Here is a 14,953-nt window from a genome sequence, read left to right as displayed (position 1 = left end):
AAAAAATTATTATTATTTGTGTCAAACATTTTTATTTGGAATAGTCTGCGCTAAGATTTTGTTTTAAATTCCAATCCTCTATAAATATAAAATCTTTTACATCTTTTGAATTTATTAAAATTTTTTATTATAAAAATATATTTATTTTATATATTGACGTATTTAAAATACTGTATATAGATAATCAATTAAATATTTACTCAAAAAACATAAAAAGTAAATCTAGAATTTTTTTTGGTTGTATAAATATATATAGTAACTTTAAAATTTGACCAAAGATTATGGAATTTTTTTGTCAAATATGTAAATATTTTTAATCAAGGAAATTATAATTTGACCATCCGGTTTTTTTGGTTACACTGTAATACTTTTTCTATTCTTATCATAAAAGATAAATTTCTATTTAACTTAATTTACTTTAAATTGCAATGTATTTAGACTAAATATAACCTAAATACATTTTTTATTCAAATAAATATAGAAATAAAAATTATATTATAACAATACAAATCTAGAAAGTAATTACACTAGTTCGGTACATTTGACCGAGGTTGTTACATTTAACGGTTACACAAACACAAACACACTATTCTTACTTCTTCTTCTTCTTCTTCTTCTTTATCATTCATCACCAAACAAACACTCTCTTCTTATAGCTTCCATGAACGTTAAACCAAAACTCTGTTCCAGAAAAACCAAACCCAACTATGCAAATTCCGTTTAAGTTTAACCTTTCTCAATCATCATCATCATCATCACTGTTCTTCGTTCTTCTCTTGTTCTGTTGTCATGGTGCAAATGGGTTTGGTACCATGGGACCAATCTCAGCTTCATTTGGCGAATACGAAGTGTTCTGCTCGATTGATGCTAGTGGAAAACAAGACGTTATCTGTTGGGGGAAAAACACCACTTCACCGCAGCCTATTTCTTCTTCGTCCTATGTTACCAACATTCCTGCCATGTCTGCGCTTTCTGGCGGTGAAGGCTTTCTCTGCGGCATTCTAGCTAACACTTCGCAGGCGTTTTGTTGGGCTGCGACGTCGAAGCAAAACGCAGATCCCGTTTTGGTTCCTTCGTTGTATAGGAATACTGCGTATTCTCGTATAGCGGCTGGGAAGAATCATGTTTGTGCTGTTAGAGGTTCTTATTACTCGGATCGTGATTCCGGGACTGTGGATTGCTGGCAAATCTTGAAGAGAGGTAAAAACGGTACGTTGACGGCGGTGCTTAATGGTTTGTTCTTTGATCAATCGGTTGTTAATCTGGAAATGAATAGTGTTGTTTCCGGTGAAGGGTTTACCTGTGGTGGGGTTAGAGATGGAGGGTTGGTTTGTTGGGGGCCTAATTCAACAAGCTTGAAGGTTTCCAATGTTACTGATAGTTTTTCTGCTTTAGCTGCGGGGAGGACTGCCTTGTGCGGTGTTTCGAATATCACCGGTGATGTGAGATGCTGGGGCGATATCGAACCTCCGACGACAACCGAGGTTTGTTTCGTTTCGCTATCTGGCGGGGCGCATCATTTCTGCGGTGTTCGAGAGGATAATCATGTGGTTCAATGTTGGGGTAACTTGAGTTCATCTTTGGTTCCTAAAGGTTATGGCTTTATGGCAATTGCTTCTTCGGATTACACCACTTGTGGTATAAGGGAAGATGATCTTTTACTAGATTGTTGGTTGGTCAACGCTTCAAAGGCTGATTTTGATCCTCCTTTAGAGCTTTCAAGTCCTGGTCTTTGCAGGTCAAGTTCTTGTGGAGTCAATGAGTTTGATTTCAATGTTAGTGTTCTTAGTCAGCCTGATTTGACGAGTTTGTGTGTGAGACAGGGTTTGAGGATTTGTTCGCCTTGTGGGTATAATTGTTCACAAGGGTACTTTTTGTCAAGTCCTTGTACTCGAAATTCTGATAGAGTTTGCACAGCTTGTTCTCTATGTCAGAACAGTTCTTGTTTGAGTGTTTGCAGACTTCATTCTTCGAACGGGTTTTTTCATTGGCATCATATCCGTAGATGGGTTCTCATAGTTGGATCTTCCGCTTTGTGTTTGTTGCTGATTTTGGTTTGTGTGTGTTTTTTTCGATGTTGTGCTTGTTCAAGGGGACAACGACATGGGAAACACTCCAAGTCTTGTATCGGTAAACATGAACAAGAAGACAATGATGACGTGATTGGTAATGGTAATGGTAATGGTCATCTTCACTCGTTTCCTTCGGCTAGTTCTTGTCCTGGTTTGCCTCAGGTTTTCAGGCTTTCGGAGTTGAAAGACGCTACCAATGGTTTCAAGGAGTTTAATGAGCTTGGAAGAGGAAGTCATGGATTTGTTTACAAAGCAAATTTGGCTGACGGGAGAGTGGTTGCGGTGAAAAGAGCAAACGCTGCTACGATAATACACACCAACAATCGCGACTTTGAAATGGAGTTGGAACTTTTGTGCAAAATTCGTCACTGCAATGTGGTAAACTTGTTGGGTTATTGTGCTGAGATGGGAGAGAGGCTGCTTGTTTATGAGTATATGTCTCATGGAACACTTGCTGATCACATTCATGGTGGTCTTTCTCCTCTTAATTGGAGCTTAAGGCTCAAGATAGCTATGCAATCAGCAAAAGGGGTTGAGTATCTTCACAAGGAACTATCACCTCCAATTGTTCATAAGGATCTCAAGAGTTCCAGCATTCTCTTGGATTCAGAATGGGGGGCTAGAGTTTCCGATTTCGGACTTGTTATTTCAAGCGATAAGGATCTTAACGCGGACTTTGAAAGTGATGTTTACAGCTTCGGGATAGTGCTGTTGGAGATTCTAAGTGGAAGGAAGGCTCATGATATAGATTTTGATCCACCTAATATTGTTGAGTGGGCAGTGCCTTTGATCAAACAAGCTAAAGCAGCTGCAATAATTGATCGCAGCATCACTCTTCCGAGAAATGTCGAGCCTTTGCTTAAGCTAGGCGATATAGCAGAGCTTGCTCTGAGAGAGAATCCGAGTGAGCGTCCATCTATGTCGGATATAGCATCTTGGTTGGAGCAGATTGTGAGGGATGGATTGATCTTATAACACTGGTCAATTCATTGCTTGTTTTGGTCCTGTGAGTAAATCCCTTCTTCGGTTGTAAATTGGATTTTGAGTTTGTTGGATTTTGTTTAATTATCTTTTGTGTTATTTCTTTGGCTTCATTTTTCCTAAACTTCACAAAGTGAAGTACATTGCATTGTTGCGCTATACAAAATTGTTATTTGTACATCCAGAACAAAGTCGTCTCAAAGTTTTGAGAGATCCTGTATAAGAAGCTGAATTTAGTTTCAGTTGAGTCGTGAAAATATTTTTAAATTAACCGCAGAGTATGTGTATGGAGCCCTTTTTACCATAGATTAATCATGATGAAGTGTGAGGCCATGTACTGTGCGTCGCCTCGCACACCCTTAAAGATGGTATTGATCCATAGCTTTCTGTTCTTAATTGAACCTTGTCATAATAGCGATTTTATTAATACCACATTGTTAATCAAAAGTTATACCTGATCTTAAAAAACTCCTGCTATGGCAGAGTCTAAAAAAAAGTCAACTCTTCTTTGGATCCACAAAGGTGAGTATTTTAGTACAACCATGTTGCTCTTTATAGAAGTGTTGTGTTATTGAGGGGTAACATACTCAGACTTTTGTCACCATAATAACGACCAAATAATCACTTATCACTATTGATTATCATCTCCATGAACAAGAATCTTTGTTTCATCTAGAAGTAAAACTTGAAAGACTTTTATTTCCAAGTGGATCTTGCACATTATAATGATGAATATTTTTCATGTATAAAAATTAATGAGACTTTTAACATGTGAATGCATGTGATCTATGTTGTGGCAATCTTTTTATCTTTTTATAGTAGTTAATTCATTTCATCTTTTTATACTTCAAAAGCATGTGTGACAATCTTATTAATAACTATTTCAGCTAGTGCATTGAATGGAGAAAGTGTAATGGCAGTGTTCCTAAGGATGATTCAATTTTCAAGCACTAATTCACCTTTGTAGTGTAAACATAATGGGATATTGATTCCAATTAAATCACTCGATTTCTTTCAACCTAAGTTCAATAATATGAAACTTAGGTCAAATATCTAATATTAATTAGGAATTAATCATACTTGAGTTGTTCCTGGATATTTAGCTCCTTATATTATTTCCATAGGAAGCGAGAATTTTAATAATAGAAAAATCTAAGAATCTACCTCAAGATCTAAATATATAAACATAGAAATATCATAATGAAAAGAATATGAGTCACTTGAACCCAATATAGTGTATAAAGTTTGAAGTACAATTTTTAAAAATAATTTCTTTTGTTTGAATTAGTTTCAAAGGTGCTCCATGGCAAACAACCAAGGCTATAACATTCACTTAGCATAAAACAACCATCTCAATTAAAAATGCATAGAGTTAAACATAGAAATGAAAGAGGAACAAAAATCAAAGAAAAATTCAATATTTTAGCGTATGTGTGTGTATATTTATGATGGAAATATAAACCCTTGTGAATATCACTACTCCTAACATTACCAAGTCTTTGCTTAGTTGTGTTAAAGAAAGATGCTTGAGACATAGAAATGTGCAAAATTAGACCGGTTTCCACGGTCATGACCTCACTAAGATGTCAATTATTCATTTTTTGAAATAATAATTGAAATTGTATGGGCAGTCAAACCTAATAAATAATGAAATTATTCAGCACATAGATATGTATGTGCTAACAAGACATGTCTAAACATTTGGCCCAACAAAGAGATTTTGAGGAAAAATACAGGGCCAAGAGGGATCAAGACTTTTTACCTATCGCCCCACTCATTCTTTGCACCCCACGATTTTTTTACAATTTCCAAATTATCTTTGTTAAAATTTTACCAAAATAAAAAACAGAGAAAATTTTTGGTAGTACAAGTTAAAAATCTGCCATGAGTAAAATTTTTTGGAAGTGTATTCTAAATTCGGTGTGTATTTTTATCGATTTTTAATAAAAAAATTAATAGGTGAAAAAACATGCTTTTTAAAAAATACTCTAGTTTATCAGTTTTTTTTTTCCAAAACGTTGGAATATCCGATGGTGTAAAGTCATCGGTTTTTTAAAAAGCTTATGTATTTGAAGGGTATGAAAACACTTAGAGGGGGGGGGGGGGGGGGGGGTGAATAAGGAATTTTCTTTCACAAATAAAAATTCACACGATATTTTTATCCTGGTTTGTTTGAACTCAAACTACTCCAGTCCACCCGTCAAGGTGATTTCGCCTCTCTCCGTCGAGGACTTAATCCACTAATCAAAACTTGATTACAATTGGTTCACGAAGGCAACTGCCAACGTCTTCTTGGGAATCTTAACCACTACTTGTTTACTCAAGGAACAATATACAACGTCTTCTTGAGAATCTTAACCACAATTTAAAACAATTATTCAGAGTACATGAAATAAGGGTGCCACAATTCATAATAAATAAACATCATTCAATCATGTCATGCATTCACTGAGGTAATCATTCATAAATTAAAACGTTTCATGTTAACACAACGGAATTTATCAAAAACGGACTAAGTTTAACATCTTCAAAACTTATCCTTCAAAACATCAAAACATAACTAGAGTCATAATCATAAACTCTTAAACAATCGCGTCCCCAGTGTTACAACTATCAGAGCATGACACCTGACGCTACTAAAACACTGACTCATGAGCTAATCCTCACCGAGTCGAACAGCCGCTATCCTCAATCTGAAAATGACAACATGTAAGGGTGAGTCTCATCATAATTAATAAATGTTATAAGGTTATAAAGTAATAACACATCACAGTTGCATCATTCACCCAATTGTTTCATAAACAGACATTCACAACAAATCAAACCAAAATCAATACATCATTAACATTCACAACACTGGAATACATCCAATCATGTTATAAATTATGCATATGTATGAACTGACACTATGCATGTGGTACCAACCTCGTCAAATGGGGATAACCCATGACTGATCCAACATCGTCCGAGATACGGCCCTGCCAGCACAGATTCCACACAATGGGAATCATGCCCTTCACTGATCCAACACACCCTTATGGATACAGTATCATCAATGAACATGAATGAATGCAACATATATAACATACTTCTACTATCATCATCATCATCATCATCATCATTCAAGTATGTTCATATATATTAACATCATTCAATCACAATTCCATAATCATCATATACAAAACATACACGTATTTGCATCAATCATCATACTCAATAAGAATAGCATACATGTATTTTCATCATTCTAAAAACCGATCAATCATCATCATATAGATTATCCTACAAGGTTCGTTTAGCTCAAAACGACGCATCAAACGGACCAACGGTTAAAAAGTTATGCATCTTTGAACTTTTAAAAATATCTCAAAACACCAACAGCACGCGGCGCCATCACCAGTTCGCGGCGCGAACTGAGCGTCCCAAAAATTCATTGGCTCTCTGCCAAGCTGTTCGCAGCGCAAACATCCACACGCGGCGCGAAACGAGAAAAAGTTACGCCTTCGCGGCGCGAACATAGGTACGCGGCGCGACCTGAGCGTATCACAAGTTCCTGGCATTCTGCCCACCTGTTCGCGGCGCCACCCTGTGCACGCGGCGCGAACCGTCGATTTCAGAAACCCCAACCTGCAGAAAACAGCATTCTATGCATTCCAAACACACCCAATTCATACCAGTACGAACCTAGAGAAATAGAATACACAAACAACACAAAATACGTCTCATAGTACACCAATTACACATCAATTGAGACCATAACAACGCAGACATCATAGATTCAAACATAGAGATCAAACATCATACAATTGACTCAATCCCTAAACCTATCATATGACTCAATCGACCCGAATTCCACATCTATTCAGTATTATCAACCCCTAACCCGATAATAGATGATAATCAGATAAGTCCCCCCTTACCTTAGACAAATTTCTTGATTCTTGGTCTCTCCCTCTACCGTTCTCCTTCACGTTCCTCGTTCCTCAGACTTCTGTTCTTTCACGTTCTTTCTTTCTTCCCAATTCCAATTATTTTATGAAAATAATAATAATATTAGTAAAGGGCCTTCCTATATCACACCCCCTTTTACTATTTCTCACATGGCCCAAATGCCATAAACCATTATTTATTTATTATTTTCACAAAATCCTTAATAATTCTAATTATATATTCAATATTCCTGATTAAATTAATATTAAAATTATACGGGCGTTACAACTCTCCCCCACTAAAAGAGTTTTCGTCCTCGAAAACATACCTCAGGTAAAGAGCTCTGGATACGAATCCTTCATCTGGCTCTCTAGCTCCCAGGTAACATTTCCTTCAGCTGGTCCTCCCCAAGCTACTCTGACTAAAGCTATTTCCTTGCCCCGCAATTGCTTCAGTCTTCTATCTTCAATCCTCACAGGCAATGTCTCAACCGTTAAGTTGTCTTTCACCTGTACATCATCCACTTGGATCACGTGGGACGGATCCGAAATGTATTTCCTCAATTGAGACACATGAAATACATCATGCAAGTTGGCAAGCATTGGCGGTAACGCAATACGATATGCCACTTCTCCCACTCTTTCTGAAATTTGGAATGGTCCAATAAAATGCGGAGTCAACTTCTTTGACTTCAAGGCTCGACCAATACCCGTCATAGGAGTAACCTTCATAAACACATGATCTCCCTCTTGAAACTAAAGTGTCTTCCTCCTCTTATCATAATAACTCTTCTGACGACTCTGAGAAGCTTTCATCTTCTCTTGAATCATCTTAATCTTCTCTGTAGTCTATTGTACAATTTCTGGACCAATCACAGCACTCTCACCAGCTTCGTACCAACACAATGGAGTTCTACATCTCCTACCATACAATGCCTCAAACGGAGCCATACCTATACCCGAATGATAGCTGTTGTTATATGATAACGTGAAAATATAACATATAGTGGATTCGATTAACATAGATTATATCTGCATTTTAATCATTTATATTATATTATTTCGATATTACGCTGGTATTTTCTCACTTTATTTCAGGTATTAAAATTATCCCGAGTTCGACTAAGAAAAGAAAATCCTGACATTTTTCGAGGAATTGTTCGAAGAAGTGGAGAAAAATAAAAGACCGTATTTGGAAGCTCAAGGCCCAAATAAGAAAAGTGGAAGAAGAAAAAAAAATAAAAAAAAATATATATGTGAGGGGGGCGCCCATACCACTTATGGGGCCCTCACCCCCACTCTTCATCCACGTTCTGCAAGAAGAAAAGAAAAAAAAAAGAAACAAAGAAGTGAGGGGGTGCCCATACCAACTTTGGGGCCCTCACCCCCACTCACTCACTTTCAACGTGAGAAATGAAAAGAAAAAGAAAATAAGAAACAAGGGGATGCCCATACCTCGTTAAGGGCCCCCGCCCCAGTTTCCAACCCAAGCCCAATACAGACCACGTCTTCACTTGCCTCACGTTTCCAACCCAGGTTTTTCTCTCCACTCCGCAAGAATCTCAAGCGCTACCAATTCTTAAGAAACGAACCTATTTCTTCGGAAATCTCTCCATCAACCGTCCAAGTACTCTATTATAAAAGGCAAAAAGGAACAGAAAGAGGGGTTCGGAGAATTTTACCCATTCAAGAGTTCAGAGTATTTAGTTTCTATTTATTTTCTCAGCAATTTTGCCATTCCTGTTTCGAATTCCGACACCGTTTAAGTACTTAATTTCTACACTGGAAATTAAGTGCATTTGATTTTTATTTTAAGCTCCAGAATTTAGTATTAGATTTAGGGATTTACTGTTCATTTCAAGTTTTCCAGATTCTGCATTTGGCTTGTATCCGAGAAGAACAAGTTTCTGCTACTTCAAGTTTAATTTTAATTCCAGGTTCTTTTATTTATATGCTATTTGGTATTTGTTTGTCCGATATGCATGCTATATTTCTGTACTGGTATTTGTCTGCTGTTTTGATTGTTAGAAATATGTCGAGCTAAATACTGCGTACCGGTGTGCCAACCATTAACCGGATGATTTAATAATCATTATTGCATAAAATTATACTGGAATTATTTTCTGGTTCTGATTTCTAAATTAACTGTTAAAAGGATTTTTATTAAAGATAATAGAAATTTAGTTAAGGTACAAAATTAAGATAACGAAAGTTTGAGGTTTTTACCGGATAGTGGAAATCAAACATCAGCTTTAAATACAGCGAAAGCGCTTTAGAGTTGATTGTATTTTATTTAAATTTCAAAAAGTATTTTCGGTTTGTGATAATTTAGCGAAAGCAAATATATTAGAACTGTCAGTATAATTAGAGTCAATAGACGCGAAGGCGTGAGGCGAAGATTTTTAATTTAAATAACTTATTCTGAAAATATTTTACGGATCGAATTATGCAGAAGATTATTAACTCGATGGTTGATGAAAGCACACCGGTATATCAATTCTCATTATTTAATTAAAACCAAATTTAATTTCTCGTTTCACAATCAACAACAAATCGATAGCCTTAGCTGCCATTAGCAACGAAAACCCGCATTATTTGACCCTCAGTCCTTGTGGGTTCGATAATCTTTTAAAACTTAACGACTAAGCTGTATACTTGCAGTGAAATCCCGATTGACTTATACAAAATCCCGATCATTATAGGTAAATTCAATCAAAGGCAGATAACTATCCCAAGCACCTCCTTTTTCTAATACACAAGCACGTAACAAATCTTCTAACGACTGAATTGTTCTCTCAATCTGTCCATCCGTCTGCGGATGATAAGCAGAACTCAGTCTCAGCTTAGTACCCAAAGCCTTCTGCAAACCTTCCCAGAACTTAGACGTAAATCTCGGATCTCTGTCTGACACGATACTCGAAGGAATACCATGCAGACTGACTATCTTCTCAATGTATAATTGAGCCAGCTTTTCCATCGGATAATCCATTCTTACCGGTATGAAATGTGCAGACTTCGTCAATCTGTCCACCACAACCCAGATAGCTTCACAATTCTTAACAGTTCTCGGCAAACCCGAAACAAAATCCATCGATATGCTATCCCACTTCCACTCAGGAATAAACATCGGTTGCATAAATCCAGATGGCTTCTGATGTTCAACCTTTGACTTCTGACAAGTCAAACAATAATACACAAACTCAGCAATTTCTTTCTTCATTCCAGGCCACCAAAATAGCCTTCTCAAATCATGATACATCTTGGTAGCACCAGGATGAATACTTAATCCACTACGGTGTCCTTCTTCTAAAATATTTCTTCGGAGTTCAGCAACATCCGGAACACAAACTCTATTTCCAAACCTCAGTATACCATTCTCGTCAACTCTGAATTCACCGCTCTTGCCTTGGTTAATCAAAGTCAACTTGTCGACTAATTCGACATCAGCCTTTTGGCCCTCTCTGATCTCTTCAAGAATACCACTGGTCAGCTTCAGCATTCCCAACTTAACAATAGTAGGAGTACCTTCACATACCAAACTCAAGTCTCTGAATTGTTCAATCAAATCCAATTCCTTCACCATTAGCATAGACATATGCAAAGTCTTCCTACTTAAAGCATCCGCAACTACGTTTGCCTTACCCGGATGGTAATTCAAACTAAAATCATAGTCTTTAAGGAATTCTAACCACCTTCTCTGCCTCATATTCAGTTCCTTCTGGTCAAAGAGATATTTCAGACTCTTATGATCACTGAACACTTCAAATCTCGACCCATACAAATAATGTCGCCACAACTTCAAGACAAAAACCACCGCTGCCAACTCCAAATCATGAGTCGGATAATTCCTTTCATGCACTTTGAGTTGTCTCGACGCGTACGCGACCACTTGTTGGTTCTGCATCAATACACCACCTAAACCCATCAGCGAAGCATCACAATAAACCACAAATGATTCTGTCGGATTCGGCAAAATCAAAATAGGAGCACTAGTCAACCTCTTCTTCAGCTCTTGGAATCCTTCCTCGCATTTTACATCCCAAATAAAAGCCTTCCCCTTTCTGGTTAAGTTAGTTAACGGCAATGCTAACTTTGAAAATCCTTCAATGAACTTCCTGTAATAACCTGCAAGACCAAGAAAACTACGAATCTCTGACACCGATTTCGGAGCTTCCCATTGAGATACAGCCTCTATCTTAGTAGGATCGACAGCAATACCATTCTTTGAAATTACATGTCCAAGAAAACTGACCTCTTCTAACCAAAATTCACACTTCGACAGTTTGGCAAAAAGTTGCTTCTCTTTTAACAACTCCAACACAATTTAGAGATGTTCTGCATGTTCTTCCTCACTCTTAGAATATATTAGGATATCATCTATAAACACCACAACGAACTTATCGAGATAAGGATGAAATATCCTATTCATAAACTCCATAAATACACCAGGTGCGTTAGTAACTCCAAACGGCATTACCGAATACTCGTAATGTCCATACCTTGTCCTGAAAGCGGTCTTCTGAATATCATCGTCTTTCACACGAATCTGGTGATACCCAGACCTCAGATCAATCTTACTAAACACACATGCTCCAACCAACTGATCCATCAAATCATCAATCCTCGGCAAGGGATACCGATTCTTTATAGTAACCTTGTTCAATTGTCTGTAATCCACACACAGCCTCATTGAACCCTCTTTCGTCTTCACTAGTAACACAGGTGCACCCCACGGAGAAACGCTAGGACGAATGAACTTCTTCTTAAGTAATTCTTCCAACTGCTTCTTCAGTTCTGTCAGCTCAGACGGTGGCATACGGTACGGTGCCATTGACACTGGACTAGTTCCCGGAATTAAATCAATAGAAAACTCCACTTCTCTTTCCGGTGGTAATTCATTCACTTCTTCCGGAAAAACTTCTGGGAATTCACACACCACAGGTAATTCGCTACTCGCCACTTTTTCTTTCACATCCATCAATGCGAACAACATAAACACTGTTGCACCATCCTTGATAGCTTCATCCACCTGTCTAGCCGTCTTCTCCAGATCATCAGAATGAACTTCTTCAGGAAAGATTACTGTCTTCGAAAAACAGTTGATGTGAACACGGTTAAATTCTAACCAGTTCATCCCCAGGATTACATCGAGTTGTTTCAACGGAAGGCACACTAAGTCCATCCAAATTCCCTACCAAAAATATCAACCGGACAATTCAAGCATGCGGACGAAGTAGTTACTGACCCCGACGCTGGAGTATCAATAACCATACTTCCATTTATTTCAGATATTTCCAAATTCAACCTCTCAGCACAATCCAAAGAAATAAAAGAATGAGTTGCTCCAGTATCAATAATCGCAACTAAAGGTGTGCCATGAATAAAACACGTACCTTTAATTAGTCTATCCTCCGGAGTGGTTTCTGATCCAGACAAAGCAAAGACCTTCCCTCCAGCTTGGTTCTTCTTCGGTTTAGGACACTGTGGGCTAATGTGACCCTCCTCACCACAATTGTAACAAGTCACAATCTTCTTCTTACAATCAGCGGTAACATGACCCACTTCTTCACACTTGAAGCACTTCTTCTGATTCAGCTTGCACTCATTCCTACGGTGCCCGATCTCACCACAGTTATAGCACCTGACAAAAGCACTGGAGTCTCCCCCACTAGGCTTCTTCCAGCCACCAGTCTTTGGATTACCTCTACCATATGGCTTACCCTTATCCATAGGCTTCTTCCCTTTCCTGTCAACTAACTCGCGAGAGTGAGATGACTTCAGCTTGAGATTATCTTCCTCGAAGATCCTACTACAGTCCACCAAGTCTACAAATCTCCAGATTCTCTGATATCTGATACCCTGCTTAATCTCATCGCGGAGACCGTTCTCGAACTTGACGCACTTCGAGAATTCACTAGCTTCATCATTGTTGTAGTGGACGTAGTACTTTGCCAACTCAACGAACTTCGAAGCATACTCTGGTACTGTCATGCTACCTTGAACTAGTTCCAGGAATTCAATTTCCTTTCGACCCCTTACGTCTTCAGGAAAGTACCTTCTCAAAAACTCTCTCTTGAACACAGCCCAAGAAATAGCCACACCATCAGCATCCAGTTCAGTCCTGGTAGTCAGCCACCAGTCGTCAGCCTCTTCAGACAACATGTGAGTACCATACCTCACCTTCAGATCCTCAGCACAATCGATGACTCTGAAGATTCTCTCGATCTCCTTAAGCCACTTCTGAGCACCTTCAGGATCATGCGTGCCCTTGAACAATGGAGGATTGTTCCTCTGAAAACTGTTCAGCTGCCTGTCAGCACCGATCGCAGCTCCATTGGCATTTCCTCCCAGCACACCAGCAATCATGCCCAGAGCCTCAACTATAGCATCATCGTTTCTTCCTCCTCTTCCAGCCATTGTTCTGCTTAAATCACAACCAATTTAATCAGAACAAAAGTATCGACAGTTAACTCTTACTAGTCGCATACACAGGAAAGCAAAACTGACACTAAGACTCTGGTCATAACGACCGACTATGCTCTGATACCACTATTGTAACACCCCTTACTAACCCCGCGGCAATTTAAAACAATTATTCAGAATACATGAAATAAGGGTGCCACAATTCATAATAAATAAACATCATTCAGTCATGTCATGCATTCACTGAGGTAATCATTCATAAATTAAAACGTTTCATGTTAACACAGCGGAATTTATCAAAAACGGACTAAGTTTAACATCTTTAAAACTTATCCTTCAAAACATCAAAACATAACTAGAGTCATAATCATAAACTCTTAAACAATCGCGTCCCCAGTGTTACAACTATCAGAGCATGACACCTGACGCTACTAAAACACTGACTCATGAGCTAATCCTCACCGAGTCGAACAGCCGCTATCCTCAATCTGAAAATGACAACATGTAAGGGTGAGTCTCATCATAATTAACAAATGTTATAAGGTTATAAAGTAATAACACATCACAGTTGCATCATTCACCCAATTGTTTCATAAACAGACATTCACAACAAATCAAACCAAAATCAATACATCATTAACATTCACAACACTGGAATACATCCAATCATGTTATAAATTATGCATATGTATGAACTGACACTATGCATGTGGTACCAACCTCATCAAATGGGGATAACCCATGACCGATCCAACATCGTCCAAGATACGGCCCTGCCAGCACAGATTCCACACAATGGGAATCATGCCCTTCACTGATCCAACACACCCTTATGGATACAGTATCATCAATGAACATGAATGAATGCAACATATATAACATACTTCTACTATCATCATCATCAATCATCATCATCAACATCATCATCATCATCATTCAAGTATGTTCATATATATTAACATCATTCAATCACAATTCCATAATCATCATATACAAAACATACACGTATTTGCATCAATCATCATACTCAATAAGAATAGCATACATGTATTTTCATCATTCTAAAAACCGATCAATCATCGTCATATAGATTATCCTACAAGGTTCGTTTAGCTCAAAACGGCGCATCAAACGGACCAACGGTTAAAAAGTTATGCATCTTTGAACTTTTAAAAATATCTCAAAACACCAACAGCACGCGGCGCCATCACCAGTTCGCGGCGCGAATTGAGCGTCCCAAAAATTCATTGGCTCTCTGTCAAGCTGTTCGCGGCGCAAACATCCACACGCGGCGCGAAACGAGAAAAAGTTACGCCTTCGCGGCGCGAACACAGGTACGCGGCGCGACCTGAGCGTATCACAACTTCCTGGCATTCTGTCCACCTGTTCGCGGCGCCACCCTGTGCACGCGGCGCGAACCGTTGATTTCAGAAACCCCAACCTGCAGAAAACAGCATTCTATGCATTCCAAACACACCCAATTCATACCAGTACGAACCTAGAGAAATAGAATGCACAAACAACACAAAATACGTCTCATAGTACACC

The 14,953-nt window shown here is 38.3% G+C and overlaps 1 protein-coding gene across 1 annotated transcript; it reads left to right on the top strand.

Annotated features, from left to right (window-relative positions):
* Nucleotides 1-545: 545 nt before the first annotated feature.
* LOC131632870 (serine/threonine-protein kinase-like protein CCR1) lies at nt 546-3,839 on the top strand. The gene has a single exon (XM_058903588.1). It carries the CDS (start codon nt 708-710, stop codon nt 3,045-3,047), a length of 2,340 nt encoding a protein of 779 aa, XP_058759571.1. The 5' UTR covers nt 546-707; the 3' UTR covers nt 3,048-3,839.
* The last annotated feature ends 11,114 nt before the right edge of the window (nt 3,840-14,953 follow it).

The sequence above is a fragment of the Vicia villosa genome, unplaced genomic scaffold (assembly GCF_029867415.1).
Source record: "Vicia villosa cultivar HV-30 ecotype Madison, WI unplaced genomic scaffold, Vvil1.0 ctg.001045F_1_1, whole genome shotgun sequence".
Classification (NCBI taxonomy): domain Eukaryota; kingdom Viridiplantae; phylum Streptophyta; class Magnoliopsida; order Fabales; family Fabaceae; genus Vicia; species Vicia villosa.
This window is presented reverse-complemented; position numbering and strand designations above follow the sequence as displayed.

What these genes read in the sequence shown, in the direction of transcription:
- LOC131632870 (XM_058903588.1), top strand. Translation starts at nt 708, where the DNA reads ATGCAAATTCCGTTTAAGTTTAACCTTTCTCAATCATCATCATCATCA.